The sequence below is a fragment of the Onychostoma macrolepis genome, chromosome 25 (assembly GCF_012432095.1).
Source record: "Onychostoma macrolepis isolate SWU-2019 chromosome 25, ASM1243209v1, whole genome shotgun sequence".
In the NCBI taxonomy this organism is placed as follows: domain Eukaryota; kingdom Metazoa; phylum Chordata; class Actinopteri; order Cypriniformes; family Cyprinidae; genus Onychostoma; species Onychostoma macrolepis.
In genome coordinates this window covers 13,341,072-13,364,863 of record NC_081179.1, presented here as the reverse complement: position 1 = coordinate 13,364,863, position 23,792 = coordinate 13,341,072, and the positions used below count along the sequence as shown (strand labels likewise).

Below are 23,792 nucleotides of genomic sequence, written 5' to 3'. Positions count from 1 at the left end.
AAGCTACAGCATGTATATGGCAGGTTAGCAGGGACAGACTGTGAGTAAAAAACGGACCTGGATTTTCTCCCTAATAGGCCCACCAAAACTACAGACAGCCTCTACTATCACACAATATTACAGCAATCAATGTATTGCATTTATGGCAAATAACATCACAAAACCCATGGTGACCCTGCTGAAAAAAACAAGAGAAACCATCACAGAAATTCTAATGGTTTCCACTACAAATGCCATTACAAACATTACACAAACCATCAACTTTTAATCAATAAATCCTTTAAATAATGGTTTTCTGTAGTGAGTTTTGGGACATGTTCCATGTAATAATATTTAACAACAATAATAGGCAACCAATTACCAGTAGAGACCAATAGGGCCCATTACAATTTCCATTAAAACCAATACAATTTCCATTATAACCAGTAAAACCATTACAAATTCTATTGATGGTTTCTATTTTTGTTTTTCAGCAGGATTGAAATAAATGTATTATTATATGAACTTAAATACTTGAAACCAAATCTGCAGGATGGCTCTGACTTTTGGCAGCTAGCGTCAAATTCTCCAGACTATAAATTGGGGCAAAAGTCACGTAGTGAATTCCAGCCTTTTTAATGCTGCGCTAACTAGCAGAAGACACTAAAGGTTATTTTTAGTGTTATTTTTGTGTGGTCTTCCGATCACAACACCCAACACTCAACTTTTGAGCACCCATTTACTTGCATTACATGGACTCACAAAGATGGATTTTTCTAAAAATCTAATGGTTTGTGTTCCACCGAATAAATAAAGTCATTCATCTGGGGCAGGTGTGGGGTGGTTTAAAAGTGGCCAAAGCTCAGTCAGTGATAGCAACCAGAAAGTTCTAGGCAAAGCACTAAACATGTATAAAGGATTTTCAAAGAAACATCAACTCATGTTCTACTAACCTTTGGACTTCCACACCTATGAATCTATTGATCTTTGATGGTGAGAAGAATCATAGAAAATCATAGTACTGATTTTTTTAAGGCTGTTCAGCAAAGCATTTATTTCAACATATTCATAAGCCTTTAATCTTTTAATTTTAAAAGATTAAAATTTGTATTTTTAGTATATTTTTATTAGCCAAAAAATGATTTAAATGTTTAATCTCTGTCATGTAGTCAGTTAACACCTTGGTGACACTAATAAAAGGTGTAGGCAAACTTAGTAGAGGCTGTAGCATTGGATACGTTATGTTGCAATGGTTTTACACCTAATATTATACTGACAAAAAACAAACAAGCAGGTCAATCAATCAAGGAAAAGGTGCTTTTAATTTTCAACAGATCACAAAGTAATAAAAAATATAGTACTGTAGGTAAAGCACTGACACTTTTAGTTGATTTAGAAAACAAAATGTAGATATCTGCCCTACTTTAGTCCATAGATGTGGCTTGGACACAAAGTACTGCTTTGGTAAACAACATGGAAAAATCGAATAGCATAAGATGCAGGTTAATGTGTGTATATATTATAATAATCATGAGCCTGGTTTCACAGAAAGGGATAAGACTATGTCAGGATTAGGCCATAGTTCAATTAGGACATTTAGTCATTTTTCTAAATGTGCCTTAGGAAAAAAAAACATTGCTGGTGTGCATCTTGAGACAAAACAAAGGCACTGACATGTTTAAAGATCAATCATCAGTGCAAGTTTCTTTCAGTTAAAACAGCTCATACATTTTAGTCTGGGACTATTGGCTTAAGCCTTGTCTGTGAAACTGGGGGAAAAAGTATTAAGCTGAAGAAAGTTTTATGGGTTAAGTTGTCGAATTCTTCTCCTTTAACAAGTGTGGTAAATGGATTTTTGGATAGAAGATACATTAGATGTAGGATATCCTCTAGTAATTAAAAAATTTGCTAATTGCTTCTTCAGCAGAAGTCAAACGATTCAGACGAGCTCTTAGGTCTCTGCGTCTTTTGCTGACATCAGAGTCCTCGGACAGGAGCTCATGCACATCTGGCTTTTCCAGTAATTTCATTGTGTCAATAGTCAGGACCTGAGCAGTCTCCTGCAACATGTAAAAGGTGATCATCAAGGGCAGTTGGTCAGCAATCCTCTGCACTACAATCTGAAGGAAACAAAGGAGTCATTTAGACAAGTTACTTCCTCACACCACAAGCACAGTGCAATTTGTTATTGAAAGAAGATCTACCTCATAATATGCCTTCATCATATGATCGTAACTGCATCGTTTGTCAAAGACAGGTAACTCCATTTCTGAAAAAGTCTCATTTGTAATCTCACTCAAGATCTTCAGATAAATGGGATCTTGAGTGTAGATTCTGTTTTCCATTTTAAACTGCTCTGAGATCCTCTGCTCTGCCTTTTCTAGTTGGGTTAACTGAATGTTGTTGATTTTGTCCTATAGAATCAATTAAAGAAGAACAAAGGAAAGACAACTTGATCAAACTGGACTAAAAACGTCAATCTTTGCAATATTTGAGGAGAAATTGAGGGGCATTATTTACCGTAATGATGTTTTGAAGGACACGGTAGTTCTGGAAACACTCACTCACCACGTCAGTGAATTTCTCGATGACAATGTCTTTGGAAGAAATACATAAATCAAAAAGACAAATACCCATAATTCAGATGTGCTAAAACTATTAGTCATTCAGTTGGTGATCTAATCTTTAGGTTTTATAATGGAGGCTCTCCACAATGACCAGAAAGTCTTTAAACACAAATATGTGTGATGGTACCTTTTATGGCATTGAGTAAATCCATGGCTGGATCCTTAAGTTCAGCCACATGGTCCTGCAGAATCTTCTCAAACGTTCTGTAGTTGCTGAAGCCGGGCAGTTCGCTCCCTCTGAGATTCTCGCTCGACTCTTTTGAATTGTGAACTTTTGGAAACAATAAGGATTCTTGTGAAATTAACTGACCTTTTTTTCATTAGAACTCCAATAAAAGAACAGTGAATTATTGTGCTTCTTAAATGTGAAAACATACTCACAGGATGTCTTTGTACTGTTAAGATAATCATTCCACTTCTTGAATTCAGCACGAAGCTGGGCAAACATATTTTTCTCAGTCGATGGCTCTCCTGATGACAGAGACTTGATTTTCTCATTGAATCCATTTAAGGTCTGTGAGAAAAATATATATTTGTTTCATGAACTTGTTGCATTATTATACAGGACTTGTTGGGAAGGTAAAAGATGTATTATCTGAACGGAGAGCATTTTTAGGGGCTGTTTACACAGGACAAATTAAGATGGCGCTGCTCATGGCAGCCACAGTGCTTAGCTCTCCAGTGTTTTAACTGTTTTTGTTAGTTTTTCCTGTTTTTTGTTTCTCAAACACGATCAGTTTTACCAGGGATGAACTGCTGAACATTTGGCAGGACACACCACAACTGTCTGTGTCACAAAATATATATTTTGCTAAAGAAATGTTTTGGTGCATTTCATTTGTCTTGAGGTCCTACTTTAATGAGGAATTCTTTGGCTCCATCAAGATCTTCTGGAGGTCCATGCTCACAGTCCTTAAGTGGTTTCTTCACATTCCACAACTGCTTTTTTATCTGCTCCTGGAGCTGTGGCAGTGATTTCTGACAAAGATAGGCAAGATACAATTTTATCTCAATCTCTCTCAATCCATCCTGCCACAAAGTGCTCACTATCTTCATGACATTTGAGACATTTAGAAACTTACTTTGATATGATCCACAAGATCCTGAGTCAGTTTGACGGCAAGACATTTAATAGTTGCTTTTTCCAGTTCCAAGAGGCATCTGTAGAAAAACATGGGCATTTTTTGCAAGGTGGCTTATTTTGGTTAATATAATGTAGCTTGATAAACAGATTTTATTAAACAACACATTAATGAAAAGCCATTTTAGGATTCATTATGATATCAAGACAGCTGCACCACTAACATTTTTACTTTATGAGGTTAAAAAAAAAAAAAAAAAAAAAATTAATTAAATAAATAAATAATAATAATAATAATTTTACTATCAAAAAATTAAGACATGCAAAAACAGTATATTCTTTTCAGTCTGTAACCTGAAATAGTCATGGTTTTGGAAGAAATCTCTCTCCGTTTGTACTGCCTCCTCCAGAGGAATTTCATCATCAATCTGCTGTTGTCCTCTACACTTCACCATAATGTAACCTTTGCGGAGAGGAATCACTTCATTGTTGACAATAGCCAGAACGCTCTTCTCTGTTCCCTTGTCTATGAGGTCTGGCTTGGTCAAAATGGCTGTGAGAATGAAAAATATGTATTTTACAAAAAGTCCATTTGATGCCAAACATGCTGTAATATATTTGGTGAGATATTAGATGTTGTGCAGATCATCTGCTTCATTACCAACAGTTCTTTTGCCATCAGGATCTACTTCTTGTGCCATTTTTAAGGCTTCTGTTGTTGCAATGTCAGTGTTACAAGGGACCACTACCAGGTTTATAGTCTCACGTTTGTTAATATATTTCATGATCAGACGTTTTATCTACAAGACATAGACACAGTTTTAAAACTGGATTGATATTAGCTTGATAGTAAATATGGAGAGCAAGATCAGATTATATGACCCACCTGTTTTCCAATATCCTCTGGTTGTCCGTTTACTGGCACTCGGGCGATTCCAGGCAGATCGATCAGTGTGAGGTCACACACATCTGGTGACATGATCTCTAATGTGATGAGCTCACCACAAATTCCTAACCCTTTTCCTGCCAGCTCATTCTGGGCTATAAAACACAAACTGCATAATTAACTATGTTCATTAGAAAAAAACAAAACAAAAAGTCCTTTAAATCAGGGGTTCCCAAACTTTTCAGCCCACGACCCCCAAAATAACGGTGCCAGTGACTCGCGACCCCCACTATCCTCGGAGGTGGATAAAATATACAAACGTTGCGTGCAACGGCGCACATGCACCAATAGGCCTATCCAAACATGCGCATAGCCTAATGACAACACAAAAAAACACAACGGTCTAACAACCATATAATTTTTTTATAGTAATTTACTCATTCGTTTAATTTCAACATAACCTCACCTAATGAGATGGGTGGGCACAATGCTTGGAGCACAAGCAAGTCCATTCTTGGTTTAATTTTGGAGACCGCCACTCGGAGATCATCCTCCACGTTCAGTCGCGACCTGTATTTATTTTTAATGTACGTGAGTGTCGAAAAAGTCTTTTCGCACAAGTAGGTAGTGCAAAACGGCATCAGTACATCCATAGCGGCCTTGGGTAGCTGTTGCTATTCCCTCTCGACTGAAATCCAAAACTCAGCCAGCGTCTTGGAATTAAACACTGTATTCAAGGTTCGGTCGCTTGACAGTTCAACCAATGCGTCCTCCAGGTCAGATGTCAGATGATTTGCCCTCGTTACAGTGAATGGTGATCTTATCCAGTCGTATTGTTCTGGAGCTGTTTCCTCTGGGAAATACCTGTTAAAGTGTTCCAGGAGAGCTTGAAGGTGGGTAGTGATATTCTCACTATGTTAACACTCAGTTCGTTTTCCTCCATGAATTCGTCCAGCTCAGAAAACATATCAATCCTACCCATTTCAACTCGCTCAGTCCAGCGCTCAAGTTTTCTCTTGAATGCGTGGATTTTGTCATTCAGCGACATGATATTTGTGTTTTCACCTTGCAATGACATATTAAGTCCATTCAGTTTTTCAAATATGCAAGCCAAATACGCTAGCCTTGTTATCCAGTCAGGATCACTGAGGTGGTCAGCGAGCTGGGACCCATGCTCCATCAGAAATAAGCGCACTTCGTCCCGCAGCTCAAACAGGCGGCTGAGCACATTTCCTCGCGAAAGCCACCTGACTTCTGTATGGAACAGCAAGCACTCATGCTCCGATCCCAGTTTGTTACAGAGAGTGGCAAACAGTCTGATATTGAGTGGACGCGCTTTTATATAGTTGACCATTTTTATCGAAGTCTCAAGAACACGTTTAAGTTCTGGGTCAAGTGTTTTGCTCGCAAGAGCTTCTCTGTGTATAATACAATGCGTGAATTTTACGTGAGGCGCCACTTGTAAGACTCTTGCTTTAAGACCTTTCTTTTTCCCCAGCATCGCTCCAGCACCATCTGTACACACACCGATGCACTTGCTCCAAGACAGTCCATCTTCTTTTAGTTTGTTGTCAAGTTTTGTGAAAATGTCCTCGCCTGTGCACGTTCCCTCCAGTGGCGTGCAAAACAGAATGTCCTCGTTAAGTTTTCTGTCAAAACTGTATCTGACGAATACAAGCAGCTGGGCAGAGTTTGATACATCTGTGGATTCGTCTAACTGTAAAGCATATTTCCTTTCTTCACTCTGTCCACCAGCTGACACTTTATGTCCTGGGCCATGTCGGAGATGCGCCGGGCAACAGTCCCGTTAGACAGCGGCACTGATTGTAGCTCACGGGCCAGTTTATCCCCATGCATAGCCCGACTTATAGCTATAGCAGCGGGTTTAATGAGGGTTTCCCCCGATCGTATGTGGCTTTTTTGCCTGTGCAATTAAATATGCCACCTCATATGATGCCTGTTGAGCTTTGGCGGGGATTGTTGTTTGTTTAGTTTTGGAGACCGCCACTGGAGATCATCCTCCACGCTCAGTCGCGACCTGTATTTATTTTTAATGTACGTGAGTGTCGAAAAGTCTTTTCGCACAAGTAGGTAGTGCAAAACGGCATCAGTACATCCATAGCGGCCTTGGGTAGCTGTTGCTATTCCCTCTCGACTGAAATCCAAAACTCAGCCAGCGTCTTGGAATTAAACACTGTATTCAAGGTTCGGTCGCTTGACAGTTCAACCAATGCGTCCTCCAGGTCAGATGTCAGATGATTTGCCCTCGTTACAGTGAATGGTGATCTTATCCAGTCGTATTGTTCTGGAGCTGTTTCCTCTGGGAAATACCTGTTAAAGTGTTCCAGGAGAGCTTGAAGGTGGGTAGTGATATTCTCACTATGTTAACACTCAGTTCGTTTTCCTCCATGAATTCGTCCAGCTCAGAAAACATATCAATCCTACCCATTTCAACTCGCTCAGTCCAGCGCTCAAGTTTTCTCTTGAATGCGTGGATTTTGTCATTCAGCGACATGATATTTGTGTTTTCACCTTGCAATGACATATTAAGTCCATTCAGTTTTTCAAATATGCAAGCCAAATACGCTAGCCTTGTTAGCCAGTCAGGATCACTGAGGTGGTCAGCGAGCTGGGACCCATGCTCCATCAGAAATAAGCGCACTTCGTCCCGCAGCTCAAACAGGCGGCTGAGCACATTTCCTCGCGAAAGCCACCTGACTTCTGTATGGAACAGCAAGCACTCATGCTCCGATCCCAGTTCGTTACAGAGAGTGGCAAACAGTCTGATATTGAGTGGACGTGCTTTTATATAGTTGACCATTTTTATCGAAGTCTCAAGAACACGTTTAAGTTCTGGGTCAAGTGTTTTGCTCGCAAGAGCTTCTCTGTGTATAATACAATGCGTGAATTTTACGTGAGGCGCCACTTTTAAGACTCTTGCTTTAAGACCTTTCTTTTTCCCCAGCATCGCTCCAGCACCATCTGTACACACACCGATGCACTTGCTCCAAGACAGTCCATCTTCTTTTAGTTTGTTGTCAAGTTTTGTGAAAATGTCCTCGCCTGTGCACGTTCCCTCCAGTGGCGTGCAAAACAGAATGTCCTCGTTAAGTTTTCTGTCAAAACTGTATCTGACGAATACAAGCAGCTGGGCAGAGTTTGATACATCTGTGGATTCGTCTAACTGTAAAGCATATTTCCCTTTCTTCACTCTGTCCACCAGCTGACACTTTATGTCCTGGGCCATGTCGGAGATGCGCCGGGCAACAGTCCCGTTAGACAGCGGCACTGATTGTAGCTCACGGGCCAGTTTATCCCCATGCATAGCCCGACTTATAGCTATAGCAGCGGGTTTAATGAGGGTTTCCCCCGATCGTATGTGGCTTTTTTGCCTGTGCAATTAAATATGCCACCTCATATGATGCCTGTTGAGCTTTGGCGGGGATTGTTGTTTGTTTAGTTAGGACTTTCTTTTGGCCTTATAACTCTCGCTCCTTTCGCCGGAAAAAATCTATTGGTTTAGCACCAAGAGAGGGGTGCTTGGTTTTCAAGTGTCGTAGCATTTTTACAGGCTTTAGGCTTTCATGTGCAAGCACCTCAGTGCACACAACACATTGGGGATGTTGTACTTCGTTGACGATGACGCATGTGAATCCATACTGGATAAATTCCTCTCGATACTTTCGACATTTTGAGTAAGGCTGATCCGACTGCTTATGGATGTCCTCTTTATGCACACGCCGGTCTCTTTCCATACCTGACGTTGATGGCCTTTCTGACGGTGGTGCTTCTCCGCGTTCCTCCGCTGGCCTCTCTGGTCGTCTCCCTGCTTTGTCATTGGTTGATATTAACCAACGTTTCATTTCAACAAAAATAATATCCTAAGCCTAAAGCGAAAAAAATTACCTACGTGCACATATCAGAATGTTTAACGTGGTGCTGTAAATTGATCTGCTGCAACTGACGCTATTGCTGTGTCGTTAATCTGTCGTAATCACCTCAGGGGTCGCGATCGAACAGAAAGAAAATCGAAAGGCTGATGGCTTTTTTATTTGCATGTTTTTTAATGTAAATATTAACTACTATTTTTTATCTTTTGTTAGTTATGGATAAAATGTTATTTGTAATAGTTAAATTTTTTTTTTTGATTTATGAAAATCATAGCACGACCCCCCCCACACTGTCTCACGACCCCCCAGGGGGTCGCGACCCCTACTTTGGGAACCACTGGTCTAGAGCATGTCTCTCTGAGACACGCCGATAGTAATGGACATGAAAACAGGTTAAAGGTCCCATGGCATGAAAATTTCACTTCATGAGGTTTTTAACATTAATATGAGTTCCCTAGCCTGCCTATGGTCCCCAGTGGCTAGAAATGGCGATAGGTGTAAACCGAGCCCTGGGTATCCTGCTTCTCCTTTGAGAAAATGAAAGCTCAGATGGCCCAATCTGGAATCTTCCCTTTATGTCGTCATACAGGAAAGGTTACCTCCCTTTCTCTGCTTTGCCCGCCCATGAGAAAATTAGCTACTACCGTGCAACGCGAGCGCAATATTTTTTTCCTCGAGAGATATCATGGCTTGCAAACGAGCGAAGCATGGCAGTTGCTCAGTGTTTGGATGTACAAATGAACACCAAAGTATTTTTTTAGTTCCTTCATCCGAGCCTATGGCTAGCATTAGCTACATGAGAATAACTGTAACAGCATACATAAACAAACCAACTAAAGTACCGTATCCAGACACAATATTTTAAACTAACCATTCCGAGACATCCTGCTGTAGCCGCTGATCAGATTCTGGGTCAAACTGTAAAGCTTGAATGACTGCGTGTCTATGAGCTATTGCAATACATCCACTGTCAACATTAGCAGATGGTAGCGCAAGCTGGTTAAGGCCACACCCCCACCCTCCACCTTGCCCCGCCTCTCTCATCCTTAAAGCTACAGACACAGAATGGCACGTCCTAAGAAAAACTCATTGTGGGACTGGCTCATAATGGCTGAAATTCTGCACCAAGGCTGAATTTCGGCAAACAGACCTCAGATACAGTATTAGGGACCACTTAGGCCTATATAAAAGCATCCAAAAAGCAGCATGTCATGGGACCTTTAAATGAAATAAGCATGCTCGTGCATGCATTTCAACCGGGGTTTGCTATACTCATCGGCGTAATCTCAATGTCATGTTTGTTTATGTCAGGGAATAGGCTGGATTCAGATGCGGGAATAACAGAGGCTTTATTGAGCAGACAATAATAACAATAGCAGGCGAGGAGCGCTCCCGCAGATGGCTTGCGTGGATGTGGGATTTCCTACACACACAGCTGGGTGGATGGTAGCGGCTGGAGCAAGCCACAACAGCGGCAGAGGAGACGGAGCCGGCAAGGCTGTTCGCTATCCCGAGCGAGAGGTAGAGTGATCCACTAGCGAGTCTGCAAAGACCCAGGAACGGCGGAAGCCAAGGGAGCCCACAGGAATCTGAGCGCACAGAATCTTAACTAGCAGCAACGAGCACTGGAGCCTGAACAGAGCAAGACAGGACAGGACAGGTAAACGATACAACTAGAGACAGTCAGAACAATGAAACTAACCAAACAGTCTGACAAAAGACAGAGTAACACAGGGAGCTATAAAGGGAATGCTAATGAGATGACTAGAACCCGGTGTGAAACAAGATGAGCTAACAAGCAGAGAAACAAGGAGGGCGGGGAAACAATCACGCTGAAAATGCGCACGTGGCGAGCTGTCAAAACAAAGTCACGTACACAACATCTGAACACAGAGACAGAAAACCCAGGTGATCAGACCCGAGACCCGACAGTACCCCCTCTCCCAGGTGCACCACCAGGTGCCCCAGGAGGAGGCCTACCTCGTCGCCGACGGAAGTCCTCGATCAACGAACGGTCCAGAATGTCCCGGGACGGCACCCAGCATCTCTCCTCTGGACCATAACCCTCCCAGTCCACGAGATACTGAAAGCCTCTCCCGCGGCGTTGCTCGTCGAGCAATCTCCTAACCGTATAGATCGGGGAACCATCCACAAGAAGAGGGGGCGGGGGGGCGGGGCGATCGCCGGCAGGATTAAGGGGAGAAGAAAACACAGGTTTTACCCTAGAGACATGAAACACAGGGTGAACCCGACCAAGAGTGGGAGGGAGCTTGAGCCTGATAGCCACCGGATTAACCACCTTGGTGATACGGTACGGCCCAATGAATCTGGGCGCCAGCTTACGAGAAGGCGCCCGGAGAGGCAGATCCTTGGTAGAAAGCCATACCCGTTGACCGCACACATAGGTTGGAGGAGAGGACCGGCGACGATCGGCTGCTGCCTTGGTTCGTCCTGAGGTTCGGACCAAAACCATCCTGACTTTCTCCCAGGTGTGGCGGCAGCGCTGAACGAAAGCCAGGGCGGACGGAACCGCAGCATCGGGCTCCTGTGATGGGAACAGAGGCGGTTTATAACCCACAGAGCATTCAAAGGGGACATACCTGAAGCCGCCACTGTTGAGCTTTGGCGGGGATTGTTGTTTGTTTAGTTAGGACTTTCTTTTGGCCTTATAACTCTCGCTCCTTTCGCCGGAAAAAATCTATTGGTTTAGCACCAAGAGAGGGGTGCTTGGTTTTCAAGTGTCGTAGCATTTTACAGGCTTTAGGCTTTCATGTGCAAGCACCTCAGTGCACACAACACATTGGGGATGTTGTACTTCGTTGGACGATGACGCATGTGAATCCATACTGGATAAATTCCTCTCGATACTTTCGACATTTTGAGTAAGGCTGATCCGACTGCTTATGGATGTCCTCTTTATGCACACGCCGGTCTCTTTCCATACCTGACGTTGATGGCCTTTCTGACGGTGGTGCTTCTCCGCGTTCCTCCGCTGGCCTCTCTGGTCGTCTCCCTGCTTTGTCATTGGTTGATATTAACCAACGTTTCATTTCAACAAAAATAATATCCTAAGCCTAAAGCGAAAAAATTACCTACGTGCACATATCAGAATGTTTAACGTGGTGCTGTAAATTGATCTGCTGCAACTGACGCTATTGCTGTGTCGTTAATCTGTCGTAATCACCTCAGGGGTCGCGATCGAACAGAAAGAAAATCGAAAGGCTGATGGCTTTTTTATTTGCATGTTTTTTAATGTAAATATTAACTACTATTTTTTATCTTTTGTTAGTTATGGATAAAATGTTATTTGTAATAGTTAAATTTTTTTTTTTGATTTATGAAAATCATAGCACGACCCCCCCCACACTGTCTCACGACCCCCCAGGGGGTCGCGACCCCTACTTTGGGAACCACTGGTCTAGAGCATGTCTCTCTGAGACACGCCGATAGTAATGGACATGAAAACAGGTTAAAGGTCCCATGGCATGAAAATTTCACTTCATGAGGTTTTTTAACATTAATATGAGTTGCCCTAGCCTGCCTATGGTCCCCCAGTGGCTAGAAATGGCGATAGGTGTAAACTGAGCCCTGGGTATCCTGCTTCTCCTTTGAGAAAATGAAAGCTCAGATGGCCCAATCTGGAATCTTCCCTTTATGTCGTCATACAGGGAAAGGTTACCTCCCCTTTCTCTGCTTTGCCCGCCCATGAGAAAATTAGCTACTACCGTGCAACGCGAGCGCAATATTTTTTTTTCCTCGAGAGATATCATGGCTTGCAAACGAGCGAAGCATGGCAGTTGCTCAGTGTTTGGATGTACAAATGAACACCAAAGTATTTTTTTAGTTCCTTCATCCGAGCCTATGGCTAGCATTAGCTACATGAGAATAACTGTAACAGCATACATAAACAAACCAACTAAAGTACCGTATCCAGACACAATATTTTAAACTAACCATTCCGAGACATCCTGCTGTAGCCGCTGATCAGATTCTGGGTCAAACTGTAAAGCTTGAATGACTGCGTGTCTATGAGCTATTGCAATACATCCACTGTCAACATTAGCAGATGGTAGCGCAAGCTGGTTAAGGCCACACCCCACCCTCCACCTTGCCCGCCTCTCTCATCCTTAAAGCTACAGACACAGAATGGCACGTCCTAAGAAAAACTCATTGTGGGACTGGCTCATAATGGCTGAAATTCTGCACCAAGGCTGAATTTCGGCAAACAGACCTCAGATACAGTATTAGGGACCACTTAGGCCTATATAAAAGCATCCAAAAAGCAGCATGTCATGGGACCTTTAAATGAAATAAGCATGCTCGTGCATGCATTTCAACCGGGGTTTGCTATACTCATCGGCGTAATCTCAATGTCATGTTTGTTTATGTCAGGGAATAGGCTGGATTCAGATGCGGGAATAACAGAGGCTTTATTGAGCAGACAATAATAACAATAGCAGGCGAGGAGCGCTCCCGCAGATGGCTTGCGTGGATGTGGGATTTCCTACACACACAGCTGGGTGGATGGTAGCGGCTGGAGCAAGCCACAACAGCGGCAGAGGAGACGGAGCCGGCAAGGCTGTTCGCTATCCCGAGCGAGAGGTAGAGTGATCCACTAGCGAGTCTGCAAAGACCCAGGAACGGCGGAAGCCAAGGGAGCCCACAGGAATCTGAGCGCACAGAATCTTAACTAGCAGCAACGAGCACTGGAGCCTGAACAGAGCAAGACAGGACAGGACAGGTAAACGATACAACTAGAGACAGTCAGAACAATGAAACTAACCAAACAGTCTGACAAAAGACAGGGAGAACGTTAACACAGGGAGCTATAAAGGGAATGCTAATGAGATGACTAGAACCCGGTGTGAAACAAGATGAGCTAACAAGCAGAGAAACAAGGAGGGCGGGGAAACAATCACGCTGAAAATGCGCACGTGGCGAGCTGTCAAAACAAAGTCACGTACACAATATCTGAACACAGAGACAGAAAACCCAGGTGATCAGACCCGAGACCCGACAGTACCCCCTCTCCCAGGTGCACCACCAGGTGCCCCAGGAGGAGGCCTACCTCGTCGCCGACGGAAGTCCTCGATCAACGAACGGTCCAGAATGTCCCGGACGGCACCCAGCATCTCTCCTCTGGACCATAACCCTCCCAGTCCACGAGATACTGAAAGCCTCTCCCGCGCGTTGCTCGTCGAGCAATCTCCCAACCGTATAGATCGGGGAACCATCCACAAGAAGAGGGGCGGGGGCGGGCGATCGCCGGCAGGATTAAGGGGAGAAGAAAACACAGGTTTTACCCTAGAGACATGAAACACAGGGTGAACCCGACCAAGAGTGGGAGGGAGCTTGAGCCTGATAGCCACCGGATTAACCACCTTGGTGATACGGTACGGCCCAATGAATCTGGGCGCCAGCTACGAGAAGGCGCCCGGAGAGGCAGATCCTTGGTAGAAAGCCATACCCGTTGACCGCACACATAGGTTGGAGGAGAGGACCGGCGACGATCGGCTGCTGCCTTGGTTCGTCCTGAGGTTCGGACCAAAACCATCCTGACTTTCTCCCAGGTGTGGCGGCAGCGCTGAACGAAAGCCAGGGCGGACGGAACCGCAGCATCGGGCTCCTGTGATGGGAACAGAGGCGGTTTATAACCCACAGAGCATTCAAAAGGGGACATACCTGAAGCCGCCACTGGAAGGGAGTTACGAGCGTATTCTATCCAGGAAAGCTGTTGGCACCAGGAACTCGGATTGTTGGATGTCAGACAGCGGAGCATTCTTTCGAGATCCTGGTTGGCCCGCTCGCATTGCCCATTGGTCTGAGGATGGAAACCAGAAGACAGACTCGCAGAGGCCCCAATCTGTCTACAGAACTCCTTCCAAAACCGGGAGGCGAACTGAGGACCCCTATCTGAAACCACGCCAACCGCAATCCGTGGAGACGGAAGACGTGGTCCACCATCAGTTGGGCGGTCTCCGGGCGGAGGGCAATTTGGGCAGGGAATGAAATGAACTGCCTTAGAAAAGCGATCCACCACAGTGAGAATCACAGTGTTACCCATCGAGGGGGGAAGCCCAGAAACAAAATCAAGGGCGATATGTGACCATGGACAGGAAGGGACGGGAAGGGGATGGAGCAGACCATCAGGAGGGCGATTCACTGGCTTACATTGGGCACAAGTGGGGCAGGCCAACACGAACTGTCTGACATCTGCGGCCAGTGTGGGCCACCAGAAGCGTTGACGGATGGCAAACAACGTTCTCCGAATCCCTGGATGGCAGACCAGCCTGGACTCGTGACCCCACTGAAGGACTTCAGGACGCAGTGCAGCCGGCACCGGCAACCTACCCGTCGGGCACCCTCCTGGCACTTGCACCCCTCGACCGGCCTACTCTACTCTTACGGGAGTCGGGACTTGGCCACTTGGCGACAGCCTCTATCTTAGCAGGGTCTGGTTTGATCCCCCTGGTAGAGATGATATGGCCAAGGAACGTAACGGACTCGGCGTGGAATTCGCACTTCTCCGCCTTGACGAACAACTGGTTCTCTAACAGACGCTGGAGGACCCGTCTAACGTGCTGAGTGTGTAATTGGAGCGAGAGGTAGAGCGATCCACTAGCGAGTCTGCAAAGACCCAGGAACGGCGGAAGCCAAGGGATCCCACAGGAATCTGAGCACACAGAATCTTAACTAGCAGCAACGAGCACTGGAGCCTGAACAGAGCAAGACAGGACAGGACAGGTAAACGATACAACTAGAGACAGTCAGAACAATGAAACTAATCAAACAGTCTGACAAAAGACAGAGTAACACAGGGAGCTATAAAGGGAATGCTAATGAGATGACTAGAACCCGGTGTGAAACAAGATGAGCTAACAAGCAGAGAAACAAGGAGGGCGGGGAAACAATCACGCTGAAAATGCGCACGTGGCGAGCTGTCAAAACAAAGTCACGTACACAATATCTGAACACAGAGACAGAAAACCCAGGTGATCAGACCTGAGACCCGACAGTTTAAATATAAGGTTGATGTTTCATTAGCTGTGTTAAGTGTGCGGTTGATTTCAGCTGCATGCAGTGTCAAAAACGTACTTTTATTGATCCTAATGGCTCTATACAATTAGAGAATATAGTTATCAAATGACTAATTTATGATATTTGCTCAGGTGGGTGCTGGGGTCTTATTCTATCGGACTACTATGCATATTCTTGTCAACACTTGTGAACGTTACACATAGTGCATGTCTGATTAGAGTTAAGCCATAGTCATAGGCCGCTATTTTTAAGCTGTTCAGCATGGTAGCCAAGGCTCATATACACTGTAAAAAAAAAAAGTTGAGCCAACTTAAAATTTTAAGGCAACAAACTTCAGCAGATTTTTGAGTTTTCTCAACTTGTTGTTTTAAGTTTATACAACAAAAATTTGTGGAATCTCCCACAAAAACAAGTTGAGGCAATCTCAAAAATCTGCTGAAGCTGGTAAAAAATGTTTTTTTAAGTTCGCTCAACTTTTTTTTTTTTTTACAGTGTAGTCATAGGCCACTATTGTTAAGCCGGTTGGCGTGGTAGCCCAGGCACACATACAGTAGATGGTAATACATGCAATCACATGGCTCTTCAGAGCAGCAGCAGTACATATGACTTGGCAATAGATCTGCTTTGTGGGGGGGTGTCTTGATCTATCCTGTTTGCTCAACATTCAAATACTTGACTAATGCAGCAGCAGCGTAGCAGATCTATTCTGCCAAGACCAAATACATTAACATCGTCATGTACATTACCATGCCAATCCCTCTGAGGGTTGCCATGACAGAAATGTGTGTTTTTAAACTTATTGAAGAATTGAATTGTTAGTTTAGCAACATGCTAATAACAGGCTCAATTTGATTCCAATGCAAAGTCTCCAAATGCATTTTTTTTAACTGTAAGATCATATATTATATATACATATATGAAATGTGTTTTGTATAGCTAAAATAAATAAAACAGCTTCATGCTCACCATGTAAAGTTATATATATATATATATATATATAGAGAGAGAGAGAGAGAGAGAGAGAGAAAATCCTTCACATAACAGCAACAAAACTGTCAAGAGTATCTGTTATTTGTCAAAACTGTCACTAGCAACAAAACAGATATTCTATGGGTTCTGCACAGTGATATGGTGAATTGAAATGCTGAATTGACAAATCAGCATCCAAGACTACAGTCATCCATTCACATCCAAAAAATACATTTGTCCAAATAATTGCTTTTTGTGACTTCATTTTGAGATTTTGACCTCTTTATTATGTACCAGTATCACGGATTTCCAGCAGTTTTACTAACCTGCTGCAACTCGTTCTTCAACTGATAAAGGATTTGTAAATTCAATTTTCTCCTCATTGTGAGTTGACTGTGCTGCGTTTCCATTCACCAGCCTGCTGGCTCTAATAGGACCTGCAACAAAACAGTTGTAAAAGTGATCATTTCAAACCAGCTGAAAGAAACCCTTCCAGTTAAGAAAACAAAAGACACTGCAAACAGTACTACTAACCTGCTGTTTTCGAATTGTAAGTTAAAACAGCCTTCCAGTTGACTCCCGGTACCTTCTTCAACCTCAACTCTAATGGACATCTGGTCACAATTCCTACAGCAAACACCATTGTGTTAGCAATCAAAAGAAAACTAAAAGTGGAAAATTACGTGACAAGAGCTTTATAACAGTGCAGGCGCTGACAAATCATTCCTTAAATATAATTCAAATTTAAATACACTCAGTTTACCACTGCATCTTACTGATGCAAATATCTGACCAGCCAATCTGAATTTCAATCTGAAGAAATCTGATTTAAATGACTTGTTGGTGCCAGACCAATTTTCTACTGCAACATGCAGATGGTAGTGTCAGACTATGAAACACATGAATCCCTTGATCCATCCTGCATTGTGTCAAAGGTTCTGACTGGAGGTGCTGGTGTAATGGTGGTTCCAGGAACATGACAATGAGTTCAGTCTACTCCAAAGACCTCCACAGTCATCAGATCTCAAACCAATAGAGCAATACTGAAGAGATGTACCTAAAAGTGTTTGCTGAGAGTTTGTATGAACAACCAAGGGCAAAGAAGAGTTAAATTAGTCCTCACCGCTCCCTCTTGGTAACGCAACTCCAGACAGTGCTTCCAACACAGAGCTTTTTCCAGAACTCTGGTCTCCAATCACTACAATAGTTGGTAATGCCAAGTCCTTATGGATGCCAACTGACCGCAGAGTGTCAATCAGATCAATGTATGGACGAATGCTCTTTTCCAAATGACTGTGAACCTCTCCCTGCATTTTCTGACTTCGAATATAAAATATGCATATGTAGAAAAACCTAACTTCTTGTTTTGTGTAATCAAGCTACAATTTTAAAATATCTGTTTGATTATACATAGCGTAATTAAATATTTGACTGAGGCGATATCTTTCTTGTACTGCTTTCTTTGCGTGTCACATCTTGTAATGATCTGGATTTATATCCCAAGATTTCAAAAGGGAGTGTCATTCTCCGCTCCCCCTGCCTGTGTGAGAAGTGTGGTAATATTCAGCAATAAAACCATAGTAAAACTGTTAAACGGTAATCTGTGTCGTGTGAATCATTCAATGAGCAACAGAAGAAGGCTGTGTCTGAGTCTGAAATCTATAGGCTAGTGAACTAATATTGGGAGTCGGTCATTTTGTGAGCAGTTTGCAGCTTTCTTATTCCTCCCTTTTAACCCTTTTTGTGCCTAATGTACTGACAACCAACTCAAAAAGTCAATGGCACAATATGAATTAAAGTTCATCACAAGTTGTCTTGTTCTATATTTTATCATCCCTGTGACAAAATTAACTTTTTTTCACAAACTGATATATGCACTAGAAGGTGCACTGTGTTGTGCATACAAACACAAAACACCATCATGGTAGCAAACATGACAATAAAATAATGAACATTAATTTAACAACATAAGATGCAAGGTACAACCCTACATAACAAAAAATAAGAAACATCATTATTTAAAAGGAAAAACATAAAATGAAATGTCACACATTTTGAGTGTCAGTTAGACGTTATTGCCACAGAACAGCTTCAAGTACAACACCATGTGCTGTCATGTCAAACTTAGGGTAATTACGACATGGTGTGAACGCAGTATATTGTACTGATCACTGATAGAATGGTTTGGAGATGGGGTAAGCTTCTGTTACAGTTTTATACTTTAAGCAGTTTACTGACATGGTAGCATGCTCCACCAGACCATGTTAGATAAGATTAAGATTAGATAAGAATGATATATGATCTCATTTGACATCTATAAACTTTGAATTATAAATGTGAACAATGATTCTTAATCTCGACTAGCTGTCACAAGTTGTCAGTTAAATACCAACAAAAATGGTTACGGAGCAAATTATTCACTAAAGGTGCAGTAGGAGATCTTTAGCCTGATAGCACTGAAAGTGAACATCCCACCCTCCCTACAAATCGCCATCCAAAGCCACGCCCCCTGAACGCATGAATGCGAACAGATCAGACGACCAGAGACAACATTACTGCAATACATCATATATGTCATTACCGGTGAGAAAACTTTATAGTACAGTTTGTAAAAGTACTACGATACCAGGAAGGAAGATCAGGTTGTTGATGTTTGCCTGCCATTGTATACCATGTATGCCATGTATGCAAATACATATGTTGACAGGCAGGTAGGAAAGCCAATAAAAACGCTTGGAACAAATGTTTTGATTGGATGAACATTTCTTGGTTCTATGCCTTCCACAGAATATAAATACATATAGAGCACTTAACTTAAAGATTGCTATCGGGATGTGAAGAGACTTTCAACCAGCATAACAAAAAAAATCTATTGTCACCTATTGCACCTTTAAGAAGACTTACTTTTTTCACATTCATTTAACAATACTATCTGATTACATCAGAAGTGCATAACTCAATTTACAATACATTTTAAGCTAATACATTTTTATGCATTTCTGATGCAAAAATAGCTTAGCTCAACAGACCTATAATTATTGCAAAAATATGTCCACATTCACGTTGTCTTTTCATGAGATCCAACTCTTTGAGACAGACATTGATATTTCACTAATATATAATGTCATTGCAAAGTTTGATCTTTTTTGTTTCCTTTGTTCTCTGAGGTATACTCACTGGGTGGTTCTGATCATGTTAGTAGGTCATTGGTGACATTTTAATATTTAAAAATAACAGTTAAATAATCGAATTTGATACTCCAGTAGGTTGAGCCAAGCAACTGTTGTTATTAGTCATTCACTTAACCGAAACCAATTCTTCACTGACACTATTGCTATTGTAATATAATTGTAATTACTAAGTGAAAAATTATGTGTACAGTTTTCATTTCATGCGAGTTTATCACAATTGAATTCTTAATGCATAAAACACTTTAATTTGGCAACTAAGTACAACTACAAAGTCTCCGAAAAGATACTCAAGTACAGTAATTAGTTACATTTACTCCAATACTTTACACCTCTGAATTTGAAAATATTTAAAATTGACAGAATGGCTTTGTATAATTAAGATGATTTCTCCATTTCTTGAATTTCTCCCAAAGCTGGACAAATTTTGATCAACGAGATTCCGAGGCAATTTGGTGGCAAGACATTAATAGTTTCTCTATCCTCATTCAAGAGGCATTTGTAGAAAATAAGAAGGCACTTTTAAAAAGTATTTTATTAGTTTTGCATTACACAATAAACACCAAACAAAACAACAACTAGAAAAGACCAAAATACATTAAATAATAATAATACAAATAATAATAAGAAAAACCGAACAATTAGGTAATACAGGCAGTTTAAAAACAAAGAAGCACTCAATAATGGGCGGGCAGCATACTAAGCACTACATTGCTGGACAGAGTCAACATTACACTGGTCCAGATGATCTAGAAATGGTTGCCATATACTGTTAAAAAAAAAAGAAAAAGTGAAATGAAATTGATCAAGATTACACATAACTTCATACTGGACACTCTCCATGCAATATTCCAGTAAGATAAGTCAACCAATAATGATTCCATAAATTATGGTATTTTGTACACACACATTGTGGTCTAACAGATCAGGTGTAAAAACATTACCATACATGTCAGAAAACCATGCACTTAAATATGTCACAACAAAAATCATTAAGTTTCGGACATGTTCAAAAGAGATACAAATACACAGGTTACAAATAGGAGAGATAGTAGGAAAAGTTCTATGCAATTTAGATTTTGAATAGTGTAGCCCAGGGATACTCAAATTTGGCTCACGAGATCTACTTTCCTGCTGTCACGAATCCGGCCTATGAACTTCCGTTCACCCACCACCAGAGGTCACTCACTCACCACATTGACTGTTGCACTACACTACTGTTGCACGGCACCCACGGACTACATTACCCATCATCCATTGCACTGATGACGCATGCACAGCTGATTACACTGATTGCACATACACAGCTGAAGGCACTGATCACACAGCTATCACCAATCACACACACACTACTTAAACCATGGGCTTTCTCTCCCTCACTGCCGAGTATTGTATGCACTTATCCCTCTCCTAGCGATAGCTACTCTACGGAGCCCATGTAGTTTTCTTAGTCTTGCCTGTTTTCCTGTGTTTTATTCTAGCCTGTGTTTCCTGGATTAACCCATTCCGTGTTTCTGTTCAGTTCCTGTATTGTCCTGCGTTTTTCACTCCCCTAGTGTTAGCTGCTTTACGGAACGTTTGTTGTTTCCTAGTCTGTGTTCCCAGTATTTACCCCTGTCTCACTGTTCGGACTCTGTTTATTCCCTTGCCTGGATTATAGCCGGTGTACCTGGATTATCTCTCTGCCTTGCCCTTTTGGATACTGTTCGCCCATCGTCGACCTTCGCTTGCCCTAGGATTACTCTTTGTCTTGTCCCTGCCATACCTGTTTGCCATTGTTTCGACCCTGCCTGTATATATGACCATGCCTTTAAATAAAAGCTTGCACTTGGATCCGCACGTCTCACGTCTCGTCAGCCACGTTACACCTGCAGAGTTTAGCTCTAACCCTAATCAAACACACCTGAGTATGCTAATCAGTGTCTTTAGGATCATTAGAAATACACAGGTAGGTGAGTTTGATCAGGGTTGGAGCTAAACTCTGCAGGAAAGTGGATCTCACGAGCCAGATTTGAGTATTACTGGTGTAGCCTATGCATCACAAGTTTAATTAATTTAAAATTTAATTAATTAATGGAGCAAGATCGAATCCTGCTGAGGCTGTCCTCCCACACATCAGCCCCAATTTGTATGCCCTGTTCCTCTTCTCAAGCATTTTTAAAATAAATAAATACAAAATTTAAAAAATCACTTCTTGAGAAAATATATTTAGCGCCTTGAGTGTAAAAAAGGCGCACTACAAAAATATTTTATTATTATTATTACAAAATCTGAAACTAAATGTTTAGAATCAGGAGCCTGTACCATGATGGTAGATGACCAAATTCAGAGTTACAGGATTAGTTTAGAGTTGACAAAACCAGACCACTCCAATACGGCTTTGTTGGTACCATGATGCTGATCATCAACTTTGTTTGTCGACTCAGGCTTTGATCCTGAGTTTGTGGAGCGCATGCATGTGAATGTGTAACATCAGCAGCGAACAGCCAATCACGAGCCTTGGTTAAAGGTTTTGCTAAAGGTTAAGAGATTGAAGAATATGATGAATTTAAATGCATTTACAATGAAAAAGTACTTGTTCATGAAAGAGGACAAATAAAAGAAATGATCTTGCTTTATCAGTGCAGTCACAAGTGAAACTTGTTGAATTAGTTTATATAGTTGGAAATATTCAGCGATAGAGACTCGAACATGTAAGGTCACGTCATTTTTAAAGCATTATCTATTGATTCTACAGCTTAGTTATATTACATATGATCTGTATATATTAACATTCATTTAAAATAAATGATTTATTATAACTGTTAAACTAAAATTGCTTGTGTGTAATGGATTAATAATAATAATATAACTCATATAATTATATAAATTATATAAAATAACTAATTATCATTAAAGCCAGACAATTTTTTTTAGTACTAGTGACCTTTAATTTGGAGCAAGAGAAACTGGGGGAATGACTTTTTTTGTGTCAGACATTTGCTCACATCTGATTGGTCCAATTTCAGTTTGAGCTCTCTAACTCAGAACATAACCTGCCCCGGAGCAGGTTAGCTGTGCAGTGTAAGTTACTATGGCAATGAATGCAGCTAAAAGCCAAGCCACTTTCATGGTACCTAAAACCCAGGATTGGTGCAAACTAAACTGAAACTTACCTGGCTAGCCAGCTAAACCGGCTTCATGGTACAGGCCCCAGGTGAGCCCAACAATAGCCTATAAATCCTTCTGTCCTTTGACAGAGGTTCAAAATTAGATACTGCATTATGTACATAATTTCTAATCTGTAAATGTTGAAAGAAGTGTGTTGTGGGGAGAGAAAACTTCTCTTTTAGCTGAGGAAGTGAGGCAAAATGTTTGTTAATATATAAATCCTCCAGTGTGACTACCACACAGCCTCCAGATATTGAATGTCGTATCACAGATAGAAAGGTGAAATGCGTGATTACTGTCACACCATGACACTGTTTAGACTTTGTTTTCAGTTTGCACTGTTCTGCCCTGTCTAGTTAGTTGTTATGGTTATTGATTTGATTTCATCATTATGTTCAGGTGTGTCTCAATAATTATCCTCATTTGGTCTGTGTACTTAAGATCCTGTCTGTTCAGTTTGAGTTTCTCAAGTATCATCAATGTGTGTCTCCAATTTTCCTTTATGTGAATTACTTCTCAGTGGATTAATTAAAGACTGTTTAACCTTCATTTTCGTCTCTGTGCGTGTTCTCTGACACAGCAGTGTGACAATTAAGATGTACTGGGACAGAGTGTAACATCTGCTTATGATCCTTGATGGTCGTTGGGACTTTATGTCTTAACAGACCCTTTTAGCCTTTTGACATTTGCATATATTTCACAGCTTGGCCCCACATTCTACCGTTATATGGGTGCTAATTGCCAAGGGTTGTCCCCCCCACTGTCAAAAAGACGCTAAACAGATCGACGTAAAACATGCAAATGAGGTGTCAAGTGGGACAAAGAAACACTTTCCCGCTGAAACTATGTGCCTTGTTATTGGTCAAACTAACCAAAATGGGTGTTACAGGGAAAACAGATAAAACTTCTACCACACCGAAAAGGCAAGTCTTCTATTTACTTTCGGTGCCCTGGAGACACACATATCACCTTGGAAACCTCACG

General features: G+C 41.9%; 1 protein-coding gene across 4 annotated transcripts in view; it reads right to left on the bottom strand.

Moving 5' to 3' along the window:
- Positions 1–1,303: 1,303 nt before the first annotated feature.
- The window catches only part of LOC131534407 (interferon-induced GTP-binding protein Mx2-like), a 34,941-nt gene continuing 12,452 nt past the window's right edge, over positions 1,304–23,792 (bottom strand). The window contains exons 1-13 of one of the 4 annotated variants that reach the window (XM_058767259.1): positions 10,763–11,005; positions 10,444–10,586; positions 9,895–10,095; positions 4,574–4,728; positions 4,349–4,487; positions 4,042–4,240; positions 3,689–3,767; positions 3,462–3,584; positions 2,988–3,120; positions 2,734–2,877; positions 2,500–2,576; positions 2,184–2,393; positions 1,304–2,099 (exon numbers count right to left, since the gene is read on the bottom strand). In XM_058767259.1, coding sequence (XP_058623242.1) covers positions 1,869–2,099; positions 2,184–2,393; positions 2,500–2,576; positions 2,734–2,877; positions 2,988–3,120; positions 3,462–3,584; positions 3,689–3,767; positions 4,042–4,240; positions 4,349–4,487; positions 4,574–4,666 — 1,428 coding nt within the window. In that variant the 5' untranslated portion in view covers positions 4,667–4,728; positions 9,895–10,095; positions 10,444–10,586; positions 10,763–11,005 and the 3' untranslated portion in view covers positions 1,304–1,868. Of the gene's footprint in view, positions 2,100–2,183; positions 2,394–2,499; positions 2,577–2,733; positions 2,878–2,987; positions 3,121–3,461; positions 3,585–3,688; positions 3,768–4,041; positions 4,241–4,348; positions 4,488–4,573; positions 4,729–9,894; positions 10,388–10,443; positions 10,587–10,762; positions 11,006–16,796; positions 16,908–17,004; positions 17,322–23,792 lie in introns of those variants that run through there. The other 3 variants (XM_058767257.1, XM_058767256.1, XM_058767258.1) reach the window with 3 other exon arrangements.